This window comes from Mustela nivalis (genome assembly GCF_964662115.1).
Source record: "Mustela nivalis genome assembly, chromosome: 17".
In the NCBI taxonomy this organism is placed as follows: domain Eukaryota; kingdom Metazoa; phylum Chordata; class Mammalia; order Carnivora; family Mustelidae; genus Mustela; species Mustela nivalis.
Window position 1 is genome coordinate 6274445 of NC_139036.1, and position 24040 is coordinate 6298484.

Sequence of the window (24040 nt, forward strand, 5' to 3'; positions counted from 1 at the left end):
CCAGGCTCATCTCCCCATCTCAAGATCTTTAGCTTTATTGTATCTGCAAAGTCTGTTTTGTGATGCAAGTAACAGTCCTGGTTCTGGGGACCAGGGCCTGGAGATCCTTGAGGGTCGTGATTCCGCCAGACAGGCGACTGTCACATGCTCCCTGCATTCACTGACCTTACCATGCATAGACCCTGAATATGTAAAGAAGGGCCTGGAGTGTGGAGGGGGTGGTGGGGGCAGTTTAAGTTTAACCCGATTGATCATGAGTTGAAGGAGGAGGAAAATGGTTTTGTCAGGCGGGCAGAACAGTGTGAGCGGAGGTTAAAGGGCATGTGAATTTAGGAGTGACAGCTAGCTCTGAAGAGTCATGGAAAGGGGCCTGCGGTTGTGGCGAGAAGCAGGCCTGTGTGGTAAGCCTCGAATGATGAGCCCACAATTAGGACTGGGCTTGTCAGACAGCAAGGAGCCAAGGCTTCTGGGGGCGAAGCTGTGATTAGATCTGTGTCTCAGGCCCGGCAGCATATAACGAGAGGCTGATGGAGAGGAGTGCCAGAGGGAAGAAGAGAGACGGGTGGCGAGGCAGAGGCGTGGATAACAGAGACCTCGAGGTTACCAGAATTCAGTTGGGCGCTGGAGTGTGCAGCAATCTGTGCAACAGAGACCCTTTCAGGAGGCAGTGCTTGGGACGTAGCAAAGGGATTGTGATGATTAGAATCACAGAATTCATAGTGTGATTCCGGAGGTACAGATCAAAGTATGTTTTGAACATCCTTTTTTTCCCCTTTTTTAAAAAATTGGAACATTTCTGTCTTTTAAGCACAGAATCACGCATTACTTGGAGGATAGGTAGATTCTAGTAGAATTTGCAAGTGAATCCGTTGTTTTTTTTCACGTGTGATTTTAGTAGTTACATTAAAACAAATGTACAAACGGTATCATGGAAGCTAAATGTTCCCTGGAACACGGGGTTTTTTATCTGTACTTGACTGACCCTTAAAATAAATTTCACATTACTTGCTTTAGAATTTTCTTTCCTTTTCCTTCATCTAAACCTTAATAGAGAACTTTGCCTGTCCAGTGGCCATTGTGTAAAACAAACAAAAACCATACATACCTCCTTTAGCAAGTGTTTATAGAATACTTAATATCATATTAAAGGCTATAAAAATAGACAAATGGCCTAACTTATTTCCACTCACCCGATATATGGTTGGTTAGTCATAGTTTTTGAGCGAAATATTTCCTAAATCTTATGGAATGGAATCTTGACTCCAGAGGTGGATGCTAGCAGATGTAAAACAATCACTGTCCAACAAAAATACGACATGAGCCACAGAAGTAATTTAAAAGTAGTCACATTTTATAAAGTAAATAGAAACATAACAATTTTAATGACATATTTTATATTAAAGTCAAATATATGAAAATATCATTTCAGCATGTAATCAACATAAGAATATTTTACATTCTTTTTGTACAATGTTGTTAAAATGCAGGATGTATTTTATACTTAATAAGCCATCCATTGATACTACATTCTCACTGGAAATACTTGATCTATACTGGGGTATAAAACTTGCAGTTAAAGAAGTAGATTCGCATATCCAGTTCCAAACACACTTCAGTGTTCCAAACACATTTATGTTTTCTAATAATTGAATTGACATGTTTTAAAATTAAAATGAAAAAAGGAAGATTTTACTTCCTTATTCTGGCCACATTTCAGGTGCTCAGTGCAACATGATACGTTACCACATTATGTTCTCATGTCATATGTAAGCACCATAGTGATGTTCCCATGTTCTGTGTGGGAGTCTGCACCACCGTGACACTCCCATGTTTGTGTGTGTGTGTGTGTGTGTGCGCACATCATGGTTGTGGTCTTGCCAGTTACGACTTTGGACAGTACAGCTCCAACATAGTCTTCTCCCCAGGGTTACCTTTGACACTCATTTCCAAAAAAAATGTGTATAGATTTTGGTCTTATTTTTTATTTGCAATGTAGTTTATATTCCCATTCCTTTTGGTCTCAAATGCCTTTATTCTACCTACCCTCTCCTTTCTTTCTAAGACACGCTCGTTCATTTTACATCCTGATTTAGTTCGTGGCATGGCGCTGGTCCCATATAGTGAATTCAGTGCAGGGGTAACATCCCTTTCTTGAACCTCTGTGTCTGTCCTGTCACCTAAACCCCGCTTTGCTCTGTTTTAATCAATGGTTGCCCCTTATAAGCACTTGCAGTTTAATCCTTGCAACAGCACAAGTGAGTAGGAGATCTGGCATTAATCCTGTCTTACAGACAAAGACATCCAGCAGGAGGTTCCCATCTTTGCCCAAGTCATTTAGATAGTGATTAAGCTGAGTTAGAATTTTTGTTTCTGAAACTTTGTTCTGCCTTTTCTGCTACACTGACACGACTGAATGTCAGACCCCATCTCTTCCCAGTCCCATGCAATCCCCGTGCTATGTCGCAGGCATCCTTGAAAAGTTCTTGGGAATTTTTTTTTTAATCCCTTCTAATATTCACTCAAATTACCTGAAATAAACTCCTAGGAAATTGCCCCTTTACAACCATGTCTGTAAACAATTGATTAACAATACTCATTTGAAGAGGAGAATTCTTGACTTCATTTAAATTACTGTCTTGCAGTGAACTGGCCAGGAGGACCTCATCTCCTTGTTTATGTAGATGTAGATCCAAGAGATGAATGGGAGGAGAGTGATCACCACGGCAGTAGCCAACTGAATTCTTCCACCAACTGGATTCCTATAAAGACACACAGGAATTATTATCAATAAAAATCCATTGACTGAGCCACCCAGGCAGCCCCGGGAGATCTTCCTTCTTAGCCCAAATCTTTATTGTTTGGATGTGTTGCAAATAGCTTTTCCCACTCGCATCATGATTGTCTTTTGAGGAACTGAAGTCACTGATTGATTGGGCAGTGTTAAAATTGATCTTTTCCTAATGATTTTTGTGTCGTGTTTAAGAAAGCTTTTCCTCCCCAAGGTCTTGGAGATATGGGGTTATCTTCTCTAAAAGCCTTCCCATTCTGCTTCTCACTTTAGAGCTGTAATCCACCTGGAACTGACGTTTATGAAAGTGAGCTAGGGAAGTTCGTCCCTGTGGGCTTCCGTTGATCCAGCACGGTGTTCGGAGGTCTGCCTTTCTTTGCTGTACCTGCCCTGTTCCCTCTGTCCTGAGTCAAGGGTCTGCTTGTGTGTGGACCTGTCCCTAGAGTCTAGTCTTTCATTAGTTTATCCTTTTACCAGTACAGGTTTATCCTTTCACTTACTCAGATCTTCTTTCATTTCTCCCACAATGTCTGGCAGTCTTATTTATAGAGATTTTACCCATTTCTAGGTTTACTCCCAGGGAGCTGATTTCTTGATGTTATTATCTCTGGTTAACTTTTTGTTTTTATCATTTTAATCATTTTGTTACTTGTTGATAAAAATGTGGCTGATTTCAGTACATTCACCCGGTGTGTGGCAATCGTGCTAAACTCACTCACTCTGTAACTTTTTAGACCCTGTTTGATTTTTTGGCATATGCAATCATGTCAGCCTTGGATAATGAACATGTTTCTTTTCCAGTTGTTGTGCCTCTTATTTGTTTTTCTTGCCTTATTGGACTGGCTACCATCGTAGCTAGAGCAGTGTGGAGCAGAAGTGGCAGTGGGAGCTAACCCTTTCTTGATCCTAATCTCAGAAGGAAAGTTTTCAGCTGCTCACCACTGAGTCTCAGGCTTTGGTGCTGACACCATGTCCCAGGTTCAGTTCCTTTCTACACCTGCTAACAGCTCTTATGAACAGATGATGAATCTTACCAAACGCTCTTTCTGAATAGATTGAGAAGATAGTTTATTTTTTCCTGTTAGTTTATTATTTTCTGTTAATGTAGTAGAAAACACTGGTTGGTTTTTGAATGTTAAACTGTGTTCCTAGAATAAACTTGGTGGTTGGGTTATATATTGCTGGATTTGATTCCCTAATGCTTTGTTTAGGATTTTTCAATCTTTAGTCATAAGTGAGACTGCCTCATAATTTCTTTGCTTTCCCTCCCCCTTTTAAAATGTTCCTGTCAAGTCTTGGTATCAAGATTATTCTGTTCTTATAACATGAATTATAAAGTGTCTCTTCTTCTGTTCTCTGGAGGTGTTTGTTAAAGGTTGGCATTATTTTTTCCTTAAATATTAGGTATAATTCTCCAGTTAGGCTACCTTTGACTTGCCTGTCTGACCTGACCAACCTTGAAGACATCTGATTTTAGCTATGAAGTTGAAAACTTACTTGGATGAACTGTGACACAGGCCCATCCACACTGTGACAATCAGCAGACCTAACAGCTCCCTGTAAAATAGCACACAGTTCAGATTTTTGGAGTAGCTATGAGTGAGATGCCTATCCTCCCATTCTCTCCATGACCACTAGCTTCTGCTGGTTATTGGAAGACTTCCCTCAAGATACACAGTATCTACAGAATATTCTCAAGTCTGGCTATGACTCAAAAATTACCTTTTTTTTCAGATACTTTAAAGGCTTATCTGAAAATAAGTTTCATCTTATGAGACAGATGTGAACGCCATCCTTTTGCCCCAACTTCTAAGTGAACAACAACAAAAAAAACCCAACAAAATGAAAACACAAATAAATCACTTATTTCAGGTCACTGGGAGGAGTATAGTACAACCAATAAAACTATCCCAGATTTATCAGGCATCAATTTTACATTGTTTTAGAGTGTTCTGTGTTGGTCAGGATGAGCTCAGATCCATAAATAATGGAGCGCCTGCTGCAAAAGACTGGATCACATCTTAGGGGAGAGGAATGATTTGTAAGATGAGTCAGGCTAATGATTTTGGGGTGGGTCTATGCTTCTAGACGTGTGTGTTAAAAGCACACACCTTTTACACAGAGTAGAAAAGTCCTATTTGGCCCTGGTACCACTGTAACTCGTGGGCCTCAAGGTGGTGGAGGTGATTCAGCCCATTGGGTTGATGGTCCCATGGGCAGATCCAACCTGATTTGCTCTCCAGTTTCCCAAGGATTAGGGCCTGTAACACTTCACCAGGGCTGATTACCTTCCACATCTCTAGATCTCAGTGTTAGCAGTAGGATGGGCAGAAAGGACAAGGGGCTATGTGTGAGGCCAGGGAGTCAGGAGCAAAGAGGTGATGAACACATGGCCTTGACAAAGGGAGGAGATGGCATGGGACGTGGCAGGGCAAGGCTGACAGAGGTGGACTTAACATACTGACCTCTGATTTGGCTGATCACACTTGTAGAGATTTTGGCCGGAACCACAACTAAATCAGAGTGCTGACAGAGCTTTCACCTCATGAGACTGGACGGAGTATTACTGTATGGCGTCCTTGCTCGTTTATTGTAAGGGAGCTAAGGTCAACTGCCAGACAGTAACATAACGTGCGTGCTGACAGCCTCTGGCTGTGGTTGCAGAACGTGGTACACGGTGCTGGGTATGGATCCTGGTTCATTTCCTGCTTCTTCAGCTTATCAAGGAGGTAATACCTCCCCTGATCCTCACGGTGCAGTTGGGGGAGCTGAGTCATCGTGGTGTGGCTAAGGGGTTACAGAGGAATGGATTTCTCCCTTCTACCTCACCCCTTCCAAGGAGCAAAAGTCACGGCTCACCTGCCTTCTTCCTCATGCAAGATGCTCTGTTGGGAGTGAAGCCAGAGATGGCCCACCAAGCCGACAGCCCACGTGATACAAAAGAATATGTGTATCGCGGAGATACTCTTCCAAATAAAATTGCCTAAAAACAGAGATTCTGGAGCTGTTAATCCTGGAATCACATTCCAGAGAAAAACGATCTCTTTGTACCTGCTCTGCCATAGTCTACTTTCAGGTAAACCTTCAGAAAAAGCTGGGGTGGCATCTGGCTGGGTCAGCAGAGCGTGCGACTCTTGATCTCTGGGTTATGAGTTCAAGCCCTATGCTGGGTATAGAGCCTCCTTAAAAAAAGCTAGGTTTCTTTAAGTTTTGTGTTGAGGGACATGACAGAGTTTAAAGCAGTAGCAATAAACTTAGGTGAACGTTTAGTGTTTTGGTTGCCCAATGTGTCCCCTTTCTGTGACGACTACCTTTTATTTTCTTTGGGGGATCCACCCTTCCCACACACCCAGGTCACGTGTCCCCAACCTTTGAACCTTAGTTTGATTAGCCAATGCATTTCATTCCTGTGGCAAGCGTGATCTGGCTCCAAATGAGCAGATGACAAATCAGGGCCCACAGCTCAGTTCTGAGACTTTTGCTTAGACATCTAGGGAGCATTTTCTATCTTCTGTTGGATGGAGTGTCACTAAGAAGTGACACTCTGATGGTAGCTGCCAGGCTACCATCTAGGGGCCTGGGGCTGAAGTCAGAGCAGCACATGGCAGGGCTGCGAGGTGCAGGGAAGTTCAAGTTCTGAGCCACCAGCAGCGTGTGAAGCCAGGACCGCTGACTTTCTCCCTCAAGTGTCCCAGTACATCTCCTTTGTAGCTCACAGCCCATTTGAGTTTTTTCCTTGCCTGCAACTAACGGAGCCCGAACTAAGCCCGTGCATCCAGGGGACAGGAGTTTTCCCCACCCAGCTGGGAATCACTGGTCTTTCCTCTAAGGCCCTGAGAACTCTGACAGCTCCACTGGCCAGGGTGCTCTTTTCCTGACAGCGGAGAGTAACCTGTCAGGACTGACAGTCCCTAGTAATAAGAAAATATTAGCACACAGTGTAAAATGTACTTTTTTGGGTTATAAAACACCATTTTATGGTATAAAACTGTCCAACTTAAGGTTTAATGAGAGATTTTAGTTAGGACTGTTAAAATTAAAGCCACTATGTTTCGCCCAGCGTTGAGGTAGGCAGCCTGTAGGTAGTACATACCAGCTATTTTAAGCAATTTTTTTTTAAACCTGTATACCCACCTGGGATAGATGGATGGATGGAGATAAATATATTTATTCCAAGGAGCAGGAAAATATGTGATAAAGCCTCTTATAGCCATTCATTCACGTTCAACAAGCATTAAGTACCTACCATCTTCCTGGCTGTATTTCAGCAAGGCTTGGGCAAAGATGGGCTAGACATGGACCCCCTTTTAAGAGGCTTACAGCCTCGCAGGGGAAACACACACAAAAGCATGCAGTAAATCACTGTATGTACTATGATGGTACAGAGGGAGGTTAGGGAGAGCAAAAGGGACGAATAAAAAACCTAGACATTTGTTACGGACATTATAAACTGCTTTTCTAAATAAGTAGCAGGCCATATACGCACGTATTGAATGGATTCAAAATAAGAAAGTGGTCCCTGGGAGTGGTATTGGACCCTGATGGCCACTGACTAGAGAAACACATGGTCTGCGCTCTGCTGCTGATTTTCCCTTAGCGTGAGAAATCAGCGTGGTGACCAGAGCCCTTCTCTCTCGTGGGCTACACTGCAAAACCCCCGCTCCACTCCAGCACAAGTGATCTCAGGTTCTGAGCTGCTAAAAAGGCTGTCTTGGTGTGACAGGTCCTTGTGAAGTTTGCCTGAAGATGGGTGAGGGTGATCTAAATATAGGATTAGTCTCTCTTGGTATCAGCAATGAGGAGACCTGGAGGGCCCCGTTTTTCTCCCGGACTCTGTCCTTATTGTCAGAAATTGGATTTGCTCGGTGTCCGTGCAGAATCCAGGGTCCATACCCGTGACAAGAGGATTAAGTCCCACAAGCAGGCTCAGCAGCGCGGGTATCATGTACACCACCTGTTAGCGAAGAGGGAGACGACAGGGGTTAGAAGTATGCCCGATCTGGGGGTGTGCAGAGGGACCCAGGAAGCCCAGAAAGATGGTGAGACCCCAGACTCACTGACCGACAGTGTCTGCATTAGGTTAGATTGGGCTCTTCATTCTGGAACTGCCAACAGGCTGTTTTGGAGTTGGGAAGACGGGCCCTGTGGAGGCCGTTTTCAAGCCTCATGCTCTGCAGATGGGCTCCAGCCAGATCTGCTGTGGCGAGCATGTTGTGGGTCGAGAGCAAACAGAGTAAGAGACGTGGTGGGTTTCCAAGAAACACAGCCGCTTCACTGTATCCACGGTGACACGCACATCTGACGTCTTCCCTTATTTGGGAATTGTCAGAGCTACACACGTTACGTGATTGGTTTTCACTCCAGAAACATGTCTGTCTGGATCCCGGGGAGAGGGCTTCTGGATTATAGATGCTGGGTCCATCTTTCCTGCTCCATCCCTAATGAGGGCCAGGACTGACATTTGCTAAGTCTGGTCATCTCTCACAGGAAGGCGTTCATGCTACTGAGGGGTAAGACAAGGGCTTCCCAAAGTTCAGTATGTATGTGAATCGCCTGGAAAGCTTGTTAAAATGTAGATCTGCAGTCAAATGCTCTTCCACTGAGCTAGACCCCCAAAATGTAGATCTGATTCTAGAGGTCTGGGGTAAGGCCCAAATTCTGCTTTTCTAACAAGCTCCCACGGGGCGCTGCTGCCGTTGTTCTGAGGGCCACAGCTGGAGCAGGAAGGGGATAGTTTTCTCCTAATGAAAACCTACATGACTAGCCACTGAGAAAGAGGAGGGAGAGAGAGAAAAAGAGAGAGAGAAGTTACACACACACCATACAACATTTAACTGTGCTCTCTGTAAGAAAGGTTTGGCAGAGATTTTTAAAAGTGTGTACTCAAATGTATGAGATATCTGTCATTAGCAGATTAAGGGATCTGAGACTTTCTTATATCTTTTATGTTATAACCACATGAACAAAATAACCCTTTGAACTAAACAGTGGTTTCTCATGGGAGTTGTGCCATGTTAATCCCTAAATGCTTTTCTCTATCTCAAATAAGATAAATTTTTTTGAGGACCAAGAGACTGAAAATAATGGTTTCTAGTATATAAGGTAAAATAATACACAACATATTCAATAATGAACTCAGTAGAACCCACTTATCATGATCTTTTATTTTTATGTTGGTGTATTTTTTTTAAACCCAGAGTATCATTTTACAATATTTCATTCACTATCTAGTTCTTGAGTACAATGGCATTTGTTTTGTAGTTGTTGTTTTGTTTGTAAAAATTTTGTTTTAATTTTTAAGATTTTATTTGTGAGAGAGAGCAAGTGTGAGAGGGTGGGCACAAGCAGGGGGAATGACAGGCAGTGTGGACAAGGGACAAGCAGGTCCCTGCTGAGCAAGGAGTCTGATGGGGGGATCGATCCCAGGATCCTGGGTTCATGATGTGGGGGCCCAAGGTAGACGCTTAACTGACTAAGCCACCAGGCATCCCAAGACTTTATTAAGTCATCTCTACACCCAACCTGGGGCTCAGACTCACACCCTGAGATCAAGAGTCACAGGCTCTACCCACTGAGGCAGGCAGGCACCCCCGCCATGGCATTCATTCTTAACGTCTCTCTCCTTTGTCCACCTGCCATTATAAAAACTAAAAAAGCCAATATTTTTTTCCCGGTGTCTCCAGCTAGGGGTGATCATGCTCCGGCCATGAAATGTAAGAAGTCTTACAGGGGCAAGGCTGATACTCAGAACATTTTAACAGCCAGTATGTGGACACTGACCAAGCAGGATGGGTCCTAGACCATAAACCATATTGGTACGCACACACTGTCTGAAGGGCTTTTTGGGTAACATTTCCGCCCTGATAAAAGGGGAGAAAGCTCAGGAGGAAAAACTGTTTTGCTCCTGTCCTGTTCCTTCCTACTTGGGATGCTCTTGTCTGGACACGATGTATGGAGCTGCAGCAGCCATTCTGTAGACATGAGGGGATATATCACTCACACACTGGAGGTGGCAGAGAAGAAACCCAGGAAGCCCAACTCTTTGATGATGTCAGCATTAAGCAGCTGTCTCTGGACTTCTTGTTAAGTGCCTCTATTCTAACCTGATGCTAGTCAGATTTTCTGTTATTTGCTCCCATATGCATCCTGATACAGGCATCCTTCATGAGCAAGATGGAAGTAGGGGACATGAAAATGAGTCAGGCATGGCTCAAGTCCCCAAGCCCCATTACATTCTACTGGCTCATATGTGCATGCTTTCATTCAAGAGTCAATACAGAAGGGCTGCCCTAGGGAGGCTCAGTGTTAGGTTGCCTAAGGACCACCAAGAAGAAGTGGTCGCTGTTCTCCAAGGAGCTGGAGTGTGCAGAACCAAATCAAATACACAATAGAATGTGTTAGCATTAGAAGGTTCAAAGGAAGGACGGTTGGAACCTATGGTACAGAGGTAGAGGGATTTTTTGAGGGACAGAGCATTTGAGACAGACTTCAAAGTGTGGGTATGACATACAGGAATTCTAGGGGCAAGACACAGTATTATAGGTGGATTGGGCTTCCAAGACCATTCTGGAAAGAGGCAGCTCCAAGAATTAGGAAGCTACTACAGAAGTCCATGTGGGAGGTGACAGAGGGTTAAACTGGTGAGCAGGGAGGATGTCTGTGGGGACACAGTGTCTATTATTATTCATGCTGTGACACCTGAGCATGGAGTGGGAGATCAAGTACACGTGTACCTCACAGATAAGTAGCTAGACCTAGACTGGATTTTGCTGGATTGCTTTGTTCTTCATTTTATTTTTTAAAAGGATCTCTAAGGTGGTAATAAGGAACCAAGAGATGTTAGGGATGCCTGTGGTCTGGAGCGAGGATGACCCTGGGGATGATTCTGCTGTTGACAGAAATGACTGAGTCAGGAGGAGGTGGCGGTTTAGGAGGGAAAGATGCTGTAGGACCTTGGTGTGTTCGAGAAGTCAGTGTTGGAAATTCAACATTAAGCTGGGTATTGGAGACTTGTCTGCAGGGAAATAACATTTGGAACCCAGGATATAGACCAGAGTGCTGAGGAATAGGCAATTTGATTCAGTGCAAGGGCATGTGAGTCTGGACAAGAAGCAATGTCAGAATGAGTTCTACTGCACTAAAAACACTGACCAGAACTTTACCTTACAGATCCAAATGCTTTCATTTGTTGCTAATCTGTATAGTCAATATTATTCCAAAGCCGAAAATCATCTCATTGGTGATCCCACACAGTCTTATGTATCTGTTTTGAAAGAAACCAGACAAAATCCGCACATTTCAGAAAATGTGTGGAATGATCTCCCTCTTCTCCAAATAACTCAACCAAGAACATTGGTTAAATGTATTCTGTAGATTTTATGGGCTTTAATTACTTTTTATAAACATAACTCACTGAATTCCAAGAACCGCACACCCTAAGCCTACCATTTTTATGGTCGAATGTTTGTAGGAGTTTCTGGGTAGAAACTCATGAGGAAGGGCTCAGTTGACTTCGGAGGTCTACTGTGTGTCTTCAGAAATGTGTCGTTGTTTGGCCCATTTTTATTCAAAGGGAGTACTGCTGAAATGCCCCTAATGTCTCTGGAAAGTTCTGAATGCTCACACTCCTTACCTTACCCACCACTCTGATTCCTCTCCCCTGATATTTTAGGGAAATGATTTGGTTTCTAAGTTTTTAGGTATATAAGGCAGGGAGGCTGAACAAATAGAGAAAACCGTGTTTTGTGTCCTTGCGCATTTCCTGGAAACGTTGGAAAGCAGCTTATACTCACCATCCACAGTTCTGCATCCGGATCATTGACCTGGAACGCCAAAACATGCGGCATTAGCAGTCATTCTGTGGTGCTCCCGCCCTCCCTTTGGCCTGCTCTGGGATCCACCGCAGTGATGTGTTTTGTGCCAGACGCTGCACTAGGCAGCGAGGGTACAAAATGGGACTAAGACCTAGTCTGGGAGGTCACAGCGGTTGAGGGGGCTCTGGCTGAGCACATACACGACTGGGCACAGAACCGCACAGGCTGACCGAAGTACAGTACGGGCCTCCAGTCTTAAGGAACAAAGACAGCTCCTATGAAGGGGGTCCCAGAGCAGACCGGAGAGGGTCCCGGCGCCACAGCGGGTTCTGTCTGCTTCCTCGCCTTCGCCGGAACCACGCTGGGTCCCATCCCAGGCTCCTCTGGCTCCCAGCACGTGGCACGGCAGAGGGGTCGGGCTGTCACGTGGACACGCCTGCCTCTCGGGGAGGGAACTGGGTAGGGGCCCCGGGGCGTAATCCCCAATCTCTGTCGGTGTACACGGCCCGCCCCATAAGTCTACACAGCGCTCCAGGCCGGGGGCGGAGCTCTTAGTCCCGCGTCCTGCAGAGCCCGCGGAGCCCCTCGCCCGCCTCCCACCTCCTGCCTCCCGGGGCCGGGGCGCTGACCTGCACCAAAGCCGCCAGCGCGAAGAACGCGGCCATGAGCCAGTTGCAGGCCCGCCACAGGACCCGGGCCCAGCGGCCGGTCGTAGGCGCCATGGGCTCCGCCAGCTCGGGGTGGGGCTTGGCGCGGGCGAGGCATCCGCGCAGACCGGGGGGGGGGGGGGCGGGGGGGCGGGGACCGGGCGTGGCGATGGCTTGGAGGCGGGTGGATTGGGCGGGACAAGGCCCTGAGCGGGGCGTGGCGTAGGGGCGGGTGCCTGGGCGGGGACTGGGCCCACCCGCAGAGCTCTTTGCTTCCCCTGGGACCGACCTGTCCTGCGCAGTTTTCTCTGGTCCCCAGGTGCTGAGTGGCCGCTGGCTGCCGCCGCCGGATAAGGAGGTGGCACTACTAGACCCTTACTTGTTCTGTTAGGTTCTCCCCAAAACGTGAGGAAGGAAGGCGTGGTGTCCCCATTTCACAGATGAGGGAAGCGGGTCCCAGAGCGATTGGATGACTTGGCCAAGATTGCAGTGCCTAGAGGCGCAGAGCACCTGGCTCCGCGCGCCCCAAACAGACCAGATCTGGTCACTGCTCCGCTGACAAACTCCGCAGGCAGGGAGAGGAGTGGTGGGGAAACAAGAAAGGAATTTATTTCAGGGAGGCGGATACCAGGGAAGAATGCAGACGGCTGCTCAAAGACTGTCTCCAAAGTGCTGAAAATACTTCCAGATTTACATGAGGAAAATGAGGGACAGGGATGCGTGTGTGCGCTCTGCTGGCGGTGCAGGTGGGCATGCAGGTCGGGTGTGTCATTGTCTTGGGGTCAGTCATGGGCGGGGTCTTGCTGGCTGTGGGAAATCCTTACTGGTTGAAGGGGAGGTCTGGTTCCCATCAGGGGGTGCTTTGCCAGCAGGGTCTTTTGCCCCAGTTGAGAGATAAGCTGGAAAAGAGTCAGAAAGCTTGAGGTGGTCTTCGAGGTGGTTAGGGTCCACTTTCAGCGCAGGTCATGGGTGGCGGAAGGAGGTCATACTTGAACTCTATAGGTCCATCTCTGCTGCCTGGTCACCAAAACTGCATTCCTCACTTGAAAACAAAAAAAAGAGAGAGAGAGAAAGAGAGAGAGAGATGGAGAGCCAGAGCGGGGTGGAGAAAGAAAGAGGCGCTGGGTCTGTGCGCATTTTCTGATTAGTATTTATGCATATCTTTCCAGAGCGGGAAGAACTTTCAGTGCCCTGTAAGCATTATGGTAATTTCTTAGTGATGACGGTTAATTCTGGCATCTTACACAGCTCACAGCTTTTCTGCAGACAGCCTCATTTATCTTCATGGGCTTTTATTATAAAAGGTATTTACATATTATACATATTTACAATTCTTTCCCACTACCAAAAGCAACAAAATTTCCACACACATTGCTCATGAATTTCTTATGAACTAAAAGACACTGAAATATTCACTGTTCTCCCTCTTACTTGTTTTACAGTCTTTTTTTGTTTTGTTTTGTTTTGTAATTTATCCTCTGATTAGTCTTCCCCAGGCTCATTTACACATCCATAGGCCTCATCATTTTTGCTGTTCTAAGGAGTCTTTATCACTTCAAATCATGAGCACGTGCTCCTGTCCTCCTCTCCTTTTAGCTAATCTCCTAAAATGCTTTAAGGTTTTTTTTTTTTTTTTTTTTCTGTTTCAGTCCTCCTAAGGAATGCTTATTTCAAGAACATCACCTGCTGGGCCCTGGCCCTGTACTGAGTGCCAAGCCCAGGAGGGTGGATTTGCCCAGTGTTTTTCTGGAAGAGATCAAGCAGGCCAGTGGAGGGCTGGCTACGTGTTGGGGAAAAAGGCCAGTCAGAAGACATGGCTTCTTAGTGAGTTCCACTGCTCAGCCAGCCCTGGGACTGGGGACAAGTCGTGACCACCCTCACTGCCCTATTCCTTACCTGGAAAAAAAAAAGTAATAAATGAAGGAGAAGGTAGCATCCCCATGCCAATTCCTACGTTGAAGTCTTGACCCTAATTGCAATTTGGGGAACACAGTTTTGGGTAGCAGCCCAAATTGTGTCTCACGAGAGAATAGGAGTTGGGTTCCTAAAGACAAAGGGGAATGCTTGCATAGGTCATTTACAAAGAATCTGGATTGGCTTTGGTGGCAGAAAGCAAATGTTGGCGAGATATGATTGGTTGCCAAGGCTATCACTAAGCAAAAGTCTGTTACTGTAGCCCGCTGTAGGTGTTCACGCAGAGTCCTTGGGATATCTGTGGTCTGGCCCAGTGCCAAAGTTCTACCCAGTGAGGATGTGTGTAACGCCCACCTCCTTAATGGTTCCCTGGCTCCCTTTATAAAACCCCTTGACATAAGTGACTCCATTTTATTTCACCTTCCACTGGGAGTGAGGGTCTTCAAAGAAGTAATTAAGTTAAAATGAGGCCAATAGGGTGCGTCCTAATCTGATATGACCCGTGTCCTTCTAAGAAGTGGAGATTAGGACACAGACACACAACACACACAGCAGAAGGACCACGTGAAGACACGGCGAGAAGATGGCCATCCGCAAAGCCAAGAGGGAGGCCTTGGAAGAAAGCCGCCCTGTTGACACCTTGACCGTGGACTTCCCGCCTCCAGAATTATAATCTGAAAATAGCTGTCTGTTGTTTAGGCTCACTAGTCTGTGGTGCATTGTCATGGCAGCCGTAGCAAACTCATGCAGGGAGGGATTCTAATACCTGCTCGGCCAACCAGACAGGAGTGTGCATGGCAAGGAAGGAACGGTGTGAAAATGGTGTGCCATAAAGCCACTGTGGAGTTTTTTACTTTTCCCTGTTGTCTGAGACCTTCAGGATCACTGTGTGGACATGGGTTCTTTTCACTTGTACCAGCTTCATTCCCCTTCTTCTAGGGTTGGCATCCCAGTTATTTGGGAAGGGAGCCACCTCCTGCTATTGGGGCATAGATACTCAGAGGGCTGACCATGCTGCCCCCTTTCCAAAGATAAGGAGGTGACCCTGGCCTGCCGCTTGGCGTAACCCATCCCCCTGACCACAGTGACTGGGGTCTGGGATAGTATGTGGTTCAAACTGGCCAAGTGGTTCAAACAGGTCCTGGGACCTGTGCTGGACTGAGGTTGCCAGAAAAAGTACAGAATTTGCATTTCGGATCAACAGGGAATGCTTTTTTAGTATAAGCCTGTCCCCAGTATTTGCAAAGACTGGTAACCCTAGCTAGACTATTAGTGAAGGGCTTTCTTTTTCTGCTGATTATGATGGGCTGATGGCTTATGGGCCAACGCTACCAGAAGCAAGCCTTTCCTGAGGGTATACTGACATAGAAGAATCTGAGCTCCGAGATGAAGAAGGCAGGTGGGTACCTGATGCCATCCCTTGAGGTTCCAGAACCATCCCCATGGGTCGCTGGGAACGGCCTCTCCACCTTTCAGTTTTGTCAGCCAATGAAGTCCCGCTTTTATGTATAAACCTGTGTGAGTTGGGTTTTTGTCCCCCGTGACACCAAATGGCGACTTGCAAAATCATGATTCAGTCGTTAAGCTGATGCTTGAAATCCTTTAGTCCAATTTTGCAAATATAGGAAGAGAAGGCCTGGTCTGAAAAGTGATGAGAAACAAGTCTAAATGAATCCAGTCTCCCAGAGAGCTATCCCATGAGCAAGTCACTTCATCTTCCTTTTAAATTGCCGTGTCACACCGCCACAGGGGCCTGTTCCGCTGGCTTCTGCAGAACCGGCTCCAAAGGCCTTCATCTTGCTGGGCTGGCCCCCAGCTACCAGGTCAGCGACAGCATCGTGAGATCAGCGAGAGCCCCCAGTGTCGAGTGAAGGGGACTGGGCAGCAGACAGGGATCTGTCCTCAGAGGGCTTGCAAATAGAGGGGCTTGCTTGTTCTCTGCAAGTAAGGTTATGAATTCACCACTAAGGGACCAAACAGACACTGGTAAACCCACTTCCGCGGCCACGGGAGCGAGGGAGGGCTGGGGAAGGCTCAAACAAATCTAAAAGAAGAGCGTCAGCAGAGGGGAATTGGCGGCTGTGGAAAACCACAGAGTCCTGTCTGCCCGGAGGGCAAGGGCAGGCACAGCCCATCCCGGCCCAGGCCAGAGAGGTGGTTTTCTCCCCTGGCCGTGGACGCTCACACTTCCCCATCAAGCCATCCTTGTGGGAACCGGGAGGCGATTCACAAGCTCTGTTCCTCCTGTTGCTGTGGTTCCAGAGCTCTAGATCCAGAGAGAATGGCCTCACACCCACCCGGGCTACAGAGTAGAGAAGGAGATGACGTGTGGCGCCAACCATCGGTTGGTTTCTGAGTGTTCAGGTGTGATCCTGACAGCACCGTTCTCTTGTCTAGACTCGCTGATCTTGTAGCCGTCCCGCTCATATTCCTGCCAGGGGGGTCAACCACTCGAGTGGGATGGAGCGGGAGAGACAGGGTCTGCGGCCAGATCCTCATCAGTGAGGGGACCCTCGCTCTGCAGAGTGTTTTAAATGTGGGTGTTGGTGATGCTCCCTGGATGACGTGTTGGGGACTGAGATGACAGGGAACAGGAGTCCTGTCCTGTGCCAGAGACTGTCCCATCCACCTTTCTCCATCCACCACGCTGGATGTCCACCCTTCCCTCCAGTCTGCCGAGTCTGTGTCAGGAATCTGCTGTTGTTGGCAGGGGGTGGGGTTAGAATGGGACAAGGAAAGGATCCTATTCCCAGCTATGAAGACTGCTCCCTCCCAGGCTCTCTGAAATCAGACATGCATCTCACTGTGACGAGGACTGATTTGCTTTTGCAAAACCCATCTGGTCTCCATAAAGGACTTGGTTTCTACTGTTAGCAAAACTCAGACCATGTTGTGAAAGCCTTAAGGCTTAATCGTCCTGATTGACAATGAAAGATGCTAGGCTCAAATAGTGTTCCTTGAAATCCTGGATGTTCCCTTATATCTCCAGAGGGGGAATATGTACAGCTCAGTGTACCCTCCACATGTATTTCTGTGCATCATTCTGCTCCCCATCACACAGTCACTAAATATTTATTCAGGACTTCCTATGTGTTAGACACTCTGCTGATAACCAAGGTTGTGACTGTGCACAGGACAGACATGGTCCTTGCCCTGTGGCATGGGAAGACGGAACAGTAATCACATACACAGGCATGTGACCCCAGCAGGGAACTGTGGGTAAGCGTGGACCACCATAGGGATGTCTGCAACAAGGGGGATCGGGTTTTATCCAAGGGCTTCGAGAAGCTTCCTGGAGAGGGAAGGGAGAGTGCCGGTGGAGAAGGCGAGGGACAGTGCCTCTTCAGGTGGAACCTAGCTTCTCCTGCTTCTCCTTATACTTTACTCTTATTGCTTTAAAGCACGACTTAATTTTGACCTTGTAGCCATCATCCAGGAAGTTGCTGGAAGGTTGGGTTTGGGGTGTGTGTGTGTGTGTATGTGTGTGTGTGTGTGTGGACTGTGATAGTTAACATGTACTGAGCCTGCAGGGTTAGGCAATATTCTAAGCACGTGTGTAGAGGAACCCATTTCATGCCAACAACACATCAATCAGGCAAGTGGGTTATGATCCCCATTTAATGGATGAAGACAGTGAGACATGTGCCAGCTCTTAAGTACAGTCCTTGAGAAAGACCCCAGCTTGTCTGACCTGTGACTCAGAATTGGACCTCTCCAGGGGCATAAGGAGGCCTCCTGTAGGTTTGTGAAAGCGGAGAGGCGAGTAAGCCCATCACTCTCTCTCTACCACCAAACAGCCGCTCCTGCCCCATTAACTGGAGAGCCAGGGGCCTAAAGGAGAGCCTGCAGACCCACCAGATGCCAAAGGGACAGTCCTTCATGGCTTGCTTCGATGCCCTTGTGCTTGCATCTTAGCTCTTTTAACGACCAGAAAGATGGTTTCACCCAAACCCTTGGCCTTTGGAGCCTGGTTCCATGAAGCTGTACTTGGAGGTGAGAAAAGTGAAGGGACTTTGGAGCCCCCTTCTCTCTCATCCTGACCTGATTTAGGACGAGGCTGTTAGGACGGTGGGTGTCCACAAGATGGCGGACTCCTGCTACCAATGGAGTCCACAGGGCTTGGCGGCGGTTCTGTGGGAGGAAGAAGGGAAGGAGGGCGGGGCAGGCCAGCTGTTTCCATTGGCTCCGCCTGCCTGGTTGTGCCCTAGACTTTCTTGGAGGGTGCGGAGCCGGGCTCAGCCCAAGGCGAAGAGGTACAAACAGAACTTTGTACCCGGAAATACTGGTGTCCAAAGGGGAGTGTTGCAGGGGAAGACCTGAGCTCCACCGTGTCCTGGCAGAAACTCAGATTGTTTGCCACTCTGAGATTCCGGGCAGATCAGGTATGTCCAAGGGGAGAGATCACTTCTTCGAACACCAGGGCACAATGAAAGTAAATAATAATGATACTAGCGGTCAGATGTTGAGAATTCACAATGAGCCGGGCTTCTGCCCTTGGATGTCCTTCGCACCCTGTAGTCACCACAGAGCAGCCGTTTCCTCATCTAAACCCTCCCTCCCATTCTACAGGCCCCGGCTCTCCCAGGTGACCTCTTCACCCGAGACTCAGTTACTCTTTAGGGTTAGCTGCCAAGGGTTGCCTTAGTAGTTATCACCAAACTGGTGACTTAAACCCACAGAAATGCATTCTCCCACCATCTGGAGACCAGAAGTCCAAAATTAAGGTGACAGCAGGGATGCACCCCCCTCTGAAGGCTCTGGGAGACTCATTTCTTGCCTCTTTCAGCTTTTGAGGGGGTGGGGCTCCTTGTGGTCGCATGACTGTCCCTTCACAGCACCTTCTTTGGTCCCTGTCTTCATTCTTTTTTCTCTTATATAGAGACAGATGGACTGGCTTGTTGGATGTATGGCCCCCCCTGGGTAATCTGGGATGATCTCACCTAGAGATCTGGAAAGGCCCTTTTTCTAAATAAGGTCACATTCATAGTTTCCAGGGGTTAGGACGGGGACAGATCTTTTCGGGGGCCACCATTCAATTCACTAACACTCACTGCAGAAACCTCCGTGTTCTCCTGGACACTTCCAACTCCTCCTTCCCTGTGAAAGTCCACCACTGACGCTAGCAGACTTTTTGGCTCAATGCCAACACCTAACTCCAGCCATCAGCATTTCTTCCCTAACCTCCTACCTGGTTTCCCTGCGATGATCCTGCTGTGGATGGAACTGTGCCCCCCCCCCCCCAACTCCTGTATCTTAGCTCTGACCGCCAGAGGTGATTGCTTTGGGATACCAGGGGCTCTGGTGAGATAAAGTTAGGTGAAATCACAAGGGTAGGGCGCTAATCTGATAGGACTGACATCCTTGTAAGAACAGATACAGAGATCTCTCTGGGCAGGAACGGTGGAAAGCCACGTAAGGACACAGTGAGAGGCTGGCCACCTACAAGCCAGGAGGAGAGATCTCTCCAGAAAGCCACCCTGATGGTACCCTGGTCTCAGACTTCCCATCTACAGACATGTGAGAAAATAGATTTCTGTGGCTACAGCCACGCAGCCCATGCTCTTTTGTTAATGGCCCCCCAGCAAATGCAAGCACATTGCCAGCTTCCTCCCACTCAGTCTCTGCACTGCAGCCAGCGACCTGTGTCAGACACAAATCCCAAACCTTGGCTTCAAATCAAGCCTCCCACTCTCCCTCCCTCCCTCCCTTCCCCAGATCCATCCAGACATTGTTCTGAGCACTGGGGCTGTAACAGTGAACAAAGCAGACAGCGCCCAGCTAACAGTTTCATGTGAAGGATCCAATCCAGCCTGTCCTCACTGCCTAGGGCTCTGAGCTCTGAACACTGTCTACAAAACTCAGTCTGGCCAGCCTTCCCTCCTCCATGGCCCTTCTGGCTTCTCCTCCACCTCCCATACCTGCCTGTGCTCTCCTCTGACACAGCCTTCTCCCCTTCTCCCAATATGCGCTGCTCCATCCCTCCAGAGAGCCTGTAGCTCTGTGGCTCCTTCTTCCTGGAAGGCTTCCCCTTCCTTTCCCTACTTAGCTCTGCCCTTGAGTAACCCTGTTACAGGCTCCCCCCAGCTGCCTCTTCTCCCCCTGCAGCGCTGGTAACAATGACAATTAAATCATTAACTGTGCAGCTAGCTGTCTGGTGTTCTGTGTAACCCATGGTCTGAAAGCCTCCTGAAGACCTGCCTCCTTTTGTTTCCTGCTGGCTTAGCCTAGTCAGAACAGAGCAGGCACCTGTTACTTATGGTTACATTGTTACAAGGAATGAACTAGCTGCTCTCATCTGGATAAGCTCTCACATCCTTTAGATATTTTCATGCCCAGAGTTGGGAAAAACAAAGCACAGTGTGGGTAGCGAGGTGACTGGCAAGAGATCACCTTGTTAGTAAATTGGAACCCACAGCTTTCTGATGTCAGAGACATGGCTCCTAAAAGCCATGACTCGGACCCAGTTTGCTTTAAATAATGAGAGAATTCTTAACAGAAAAGCAGAAGCATCCCAACTAGAAAATCGTTAAAGAATCATTTTCTTTATCAAAATAATCACTGCTGTGAACAGGAGAATGGATAAACAGCTTGTGATAATATGCACATAATGGAATGTTACTAGCAAAAAAAAAAAAACAAAAAAACAAGAAATGAACTACTAATAACACACTATAGTGTTAGTGAATTGCAAAAGCGTTGTGCTGAGCCAAGGAAGCCAGGCACAGAAGAGCGCATGCTGGAGGATTCCATTTACGGGAAATTCTGGAATAGACAAAATCATCTATGGGGAAAAACATTAGATCAGCGGTTGTCTATGGGGTGAAGGGGGCAAAGGGCAGGAGGGAACTTTCTGGGGGTGATGACAATGCTCTGTATCTTGATGGAGGTTTCAGTTCCCGGGTGTGTATGTTATTTGTTCAGACTCAGCATACAAAAGCTTGAGATTTGTTAATTTCTCTGTTTGCAAACTTTATCTCAGAAAAGGAAAGCAGTAAGCAAATATTAAACTCTAGTTAATGATACACACACTGAAGTGTTTACAGGTGAAGGGTCCTAATGTCTGCATCTTACTTGAAACTTATTAAAAAAATGACAGATTGGGGCACTTGGGTAATATCGATTAGTGATCGAACCTCCTTACTGGTAATTAGTCTATTTAGATCTTCTCTTTCTTCATGGTTCAGTCTTGGAAGATTGTATATTTCTGGGAGTTTATCATGTGTTCTATGTTACCTAGTTGTTGGTATGTAATTGTCCATATTAGTCTCTTATGATCTTTCCTTCATATTTCTGTGGTATCTGTTGTAATTTCTCCTCTTTCATTTCATTGTATTTATTTGAGCCTTCTCTCTTTTTTTTCTTGGTGAATCTAGCTAAAAGATTGTCTGCTTTGTTTATTCTTTCAAAGAACCAGGTCTTAGTTTTATTGATCCTTTCTATTTTTTTTTTAAAGTCTCTATTTCAGTTATTTTTGCTCTACTCTTTATGATTTCCTTCCCTCTACTACTCTGGGTTTAGTTTGTTCTTCTTTTTCTAGTTCCTTTAGGTGTAAAGCTAGATTGTTTGAGTTTTTCTTGTTTCAGAAGGTAGGTCTGTATGGCTATAAATTTCCTTGTTAGAACTGCTCTTGCCGCATCCTATTAATTTTGGATTATTTCCATTTCCATCTGTCTCAGGGATTTTCTTTGAATTTTCCTTGTGATTTCTTCATTGACTCATTAGTTTTTCAGTAGCATGTTGTTTAACCCCTACATATCTGTGATTTATTCAGTTTTCATGTAATTGACTTCTCTTTTATACCATTGTAGTTGGAAAAGATGCTTGATATGATTTCAGTTTTTTTCAGTTTATGGACATTTGTTTCATGGCCTAACATGTGCTCTATCCTAGGGAATGTTCCATGTGCACTTGACAAGAATGTATATTTTACTGCTTTTGGATGGAATGTTCTATATAAAACTATTAATTCCATCTAGTATAGTGTTTTCCTGTTGATTTTTTCTTTGGATGATCTATTCATTGATGTAAGTGGAGTATTAAAGTCCCCTACATTATTGTATTGCTGTGAATTTCTCCCTTTAGGTCTGTTAATATTTGCTTTATATATTTAAGTCCTCCTGTATTAGATGTATCAATATTTACAACTAAATCCCCTCATTGGATTGACCTTTTTATCATTATGGGATGCCCTTGTCTTTTATCACAGTCTTTGTTTTAAAGTCTATTTTGTCTGACACAGGTAAAGCTGCACAAGCTTTCTTTACTTTTCTATTTCAGGGAATATCTTTTTCTGTCCCTTCACTTTTGGTCTATGTGCGTCCTTAGATCTGAAGTGAGTCTCTCATAGGCAATATGTAGATGAGTCTTTTTTGTTTGTTTTGTTTTGTTTTAGCTCTGTGTCATTTGATTGGAGATTCTAGTCCATTTACATTTATTTATAGTTCCTCTCTCTTCCTTTCTTCTTTTCCTGTTCTCTTCCTTTGTGGTTTGATGACATTTTTTTGTATTATGCTTATTATATTCCTTTCTGATGATCTTTTGTGTAGGTTTTTGCTTTGTGGGTTTTTTTGTTTTTGTTTTGTTTGTTTTTTAAGAAACATGAAGTTCACAAAGAGCAGCCTATGAATAATAATTTGGTATTACATATTATTTATTTATATGGTATCTTAAATTAATTGCAGCTTGAATATTAATACATTTTTAAAACCTCTACATTTTTATTTCCCCTCACATGTTTTATGTTTTTGATGTTGTATTTACATCTTTTTATTTTGTGTAACCCTTAACTAATTTTTATAGCTATAGTTAATTTTACTACTTTTTTCCTTCAACCTTAATTCTATCTTTATAAGTGGTTCATACCTTTATTTTATATTCACCTTTACCAGTGACATTTTTATTTTAATATGTTTTCTTGTCAATGGCTTCTTTTCTGCTTAAAAAAAGTCTCTTTAACATTTCTTATAAGACCAGTGTGGTAGTGCTGAACTTCTTTAGTTTTGCTTGTCTGAAAAACTCTTTATCTTTCCTTCAATTCTAAATAATAGTCTTGATGGTTAGGATATTCTTGGTTGAAAGTTTTTTACTTTTAGCACTTTGACTATATCAAGCCAATTTCTTCTGGCCTGCAGAGTTTCTACTGAAAAATTAGTTGTTAGTTTTATGGTGACCCCTTTGTATATAACAAGTTGTTTTTCTCTTGCAGCTTTCAAGATTCTTTATCTTTAATTTTTGACATTTTAATTATAATGTGTTTTGGTGTGGACATCTTTGAGCTCATCTAATCTGGAACTCTCTTGGCTTCCTGAATTTGGATGTCTCTTTCCTTCCCTGAGACTTTCCTTCCCCAGATGAGGGAAGTTTTCAGCCATTATTTCTCCTAGTAAGTTTTCTGTCCCTTTCTCTTCTCCTTCTGGGACATTTATCATACGAATGTTATTCTGCTAATGGTGTCTCTTAAGATATCTTCACTTTTTTTTAAAGATTTTATTTATTATTCTCTTAAGGTAGCTTTACTTTTTTCAAAAAAAGATTTTGTTTATTTATTAGAGAGATAGATATAACAGTTGGGGGGAGCAGTAGACAGAGGGAGAAGCAGAATTCCTGCTGAGAAGAGAGCCTGATGGGGGGCTCGATCCCAGGATCCTGAGACCATGACCTGAGCCGGAGGCATACACTTAACCTACTAAGCCACCCAGGCACCCCAAGATATCTTCACTTTTCAAAAAGCTTTTTCTTTTTGCAGCTCTATTTGGGGAGGTCCATTGCCCTATCTTCCAGGTTGTTCATTTTTTCTTCTGTTTTGTCTTCTGATGAACCCCTCTAGTTTATTTTTCATTTCAGCTATTGTGTTCTTTAGCTCTGTGACTTCTGTTTGG

General features: G+C 45.6%; 2 protein-coding genes across 3 annotated transcripts in view; one reads left to right on the forward strand and one right to left on the reverse strand.

Moving 5' to 3' along the window:
* The window catches only part of ADPRM (ADP-ribose/CDP-alcohol diphosphatase, manganese dependent), a 99099-nt gene that overhangs the window by 10940 nt on the left and 64119 nt on the right, over positions 1 to 24040 (forward strand). The window lies entirely within an intron of this gene.
* TMEM220 (transmembrane protein 220) lies at positions 1331 to 12380 on the reverse strand. 2 transcript variants are annotated; one of them, XM_082707586.1, is made up of 6 exons: positions 12231 to 12375; positions 11581 to 11610; positions 7682 to 7742; positions 5648 to 5771; positions 4286 to 4345; positions 1331 to 2759 (listed from the first exon to the last, which is right to left on the reverse strand). In XM_082707586.1, exons 1-6 carry the CDS (start codon positions 12321 to 12323, stop codon positions 2624 to 2626), a joined length of 504 nt encoding a protein of 167 aa, XP_082563712.1. In that variant the 5' UTR covers positions 12324 to 12375; the 3' UTR covers positions 1331 to 2623. The 2 variants fall into 2 exon arrangements, with proteins under 2 accessions (XP_082563712.1, XP_082563713.1); XM_082707587.1 differs by lacking the exon at positions 4286 to 4345 and having other exon boundaries at positions 12231 to 12380.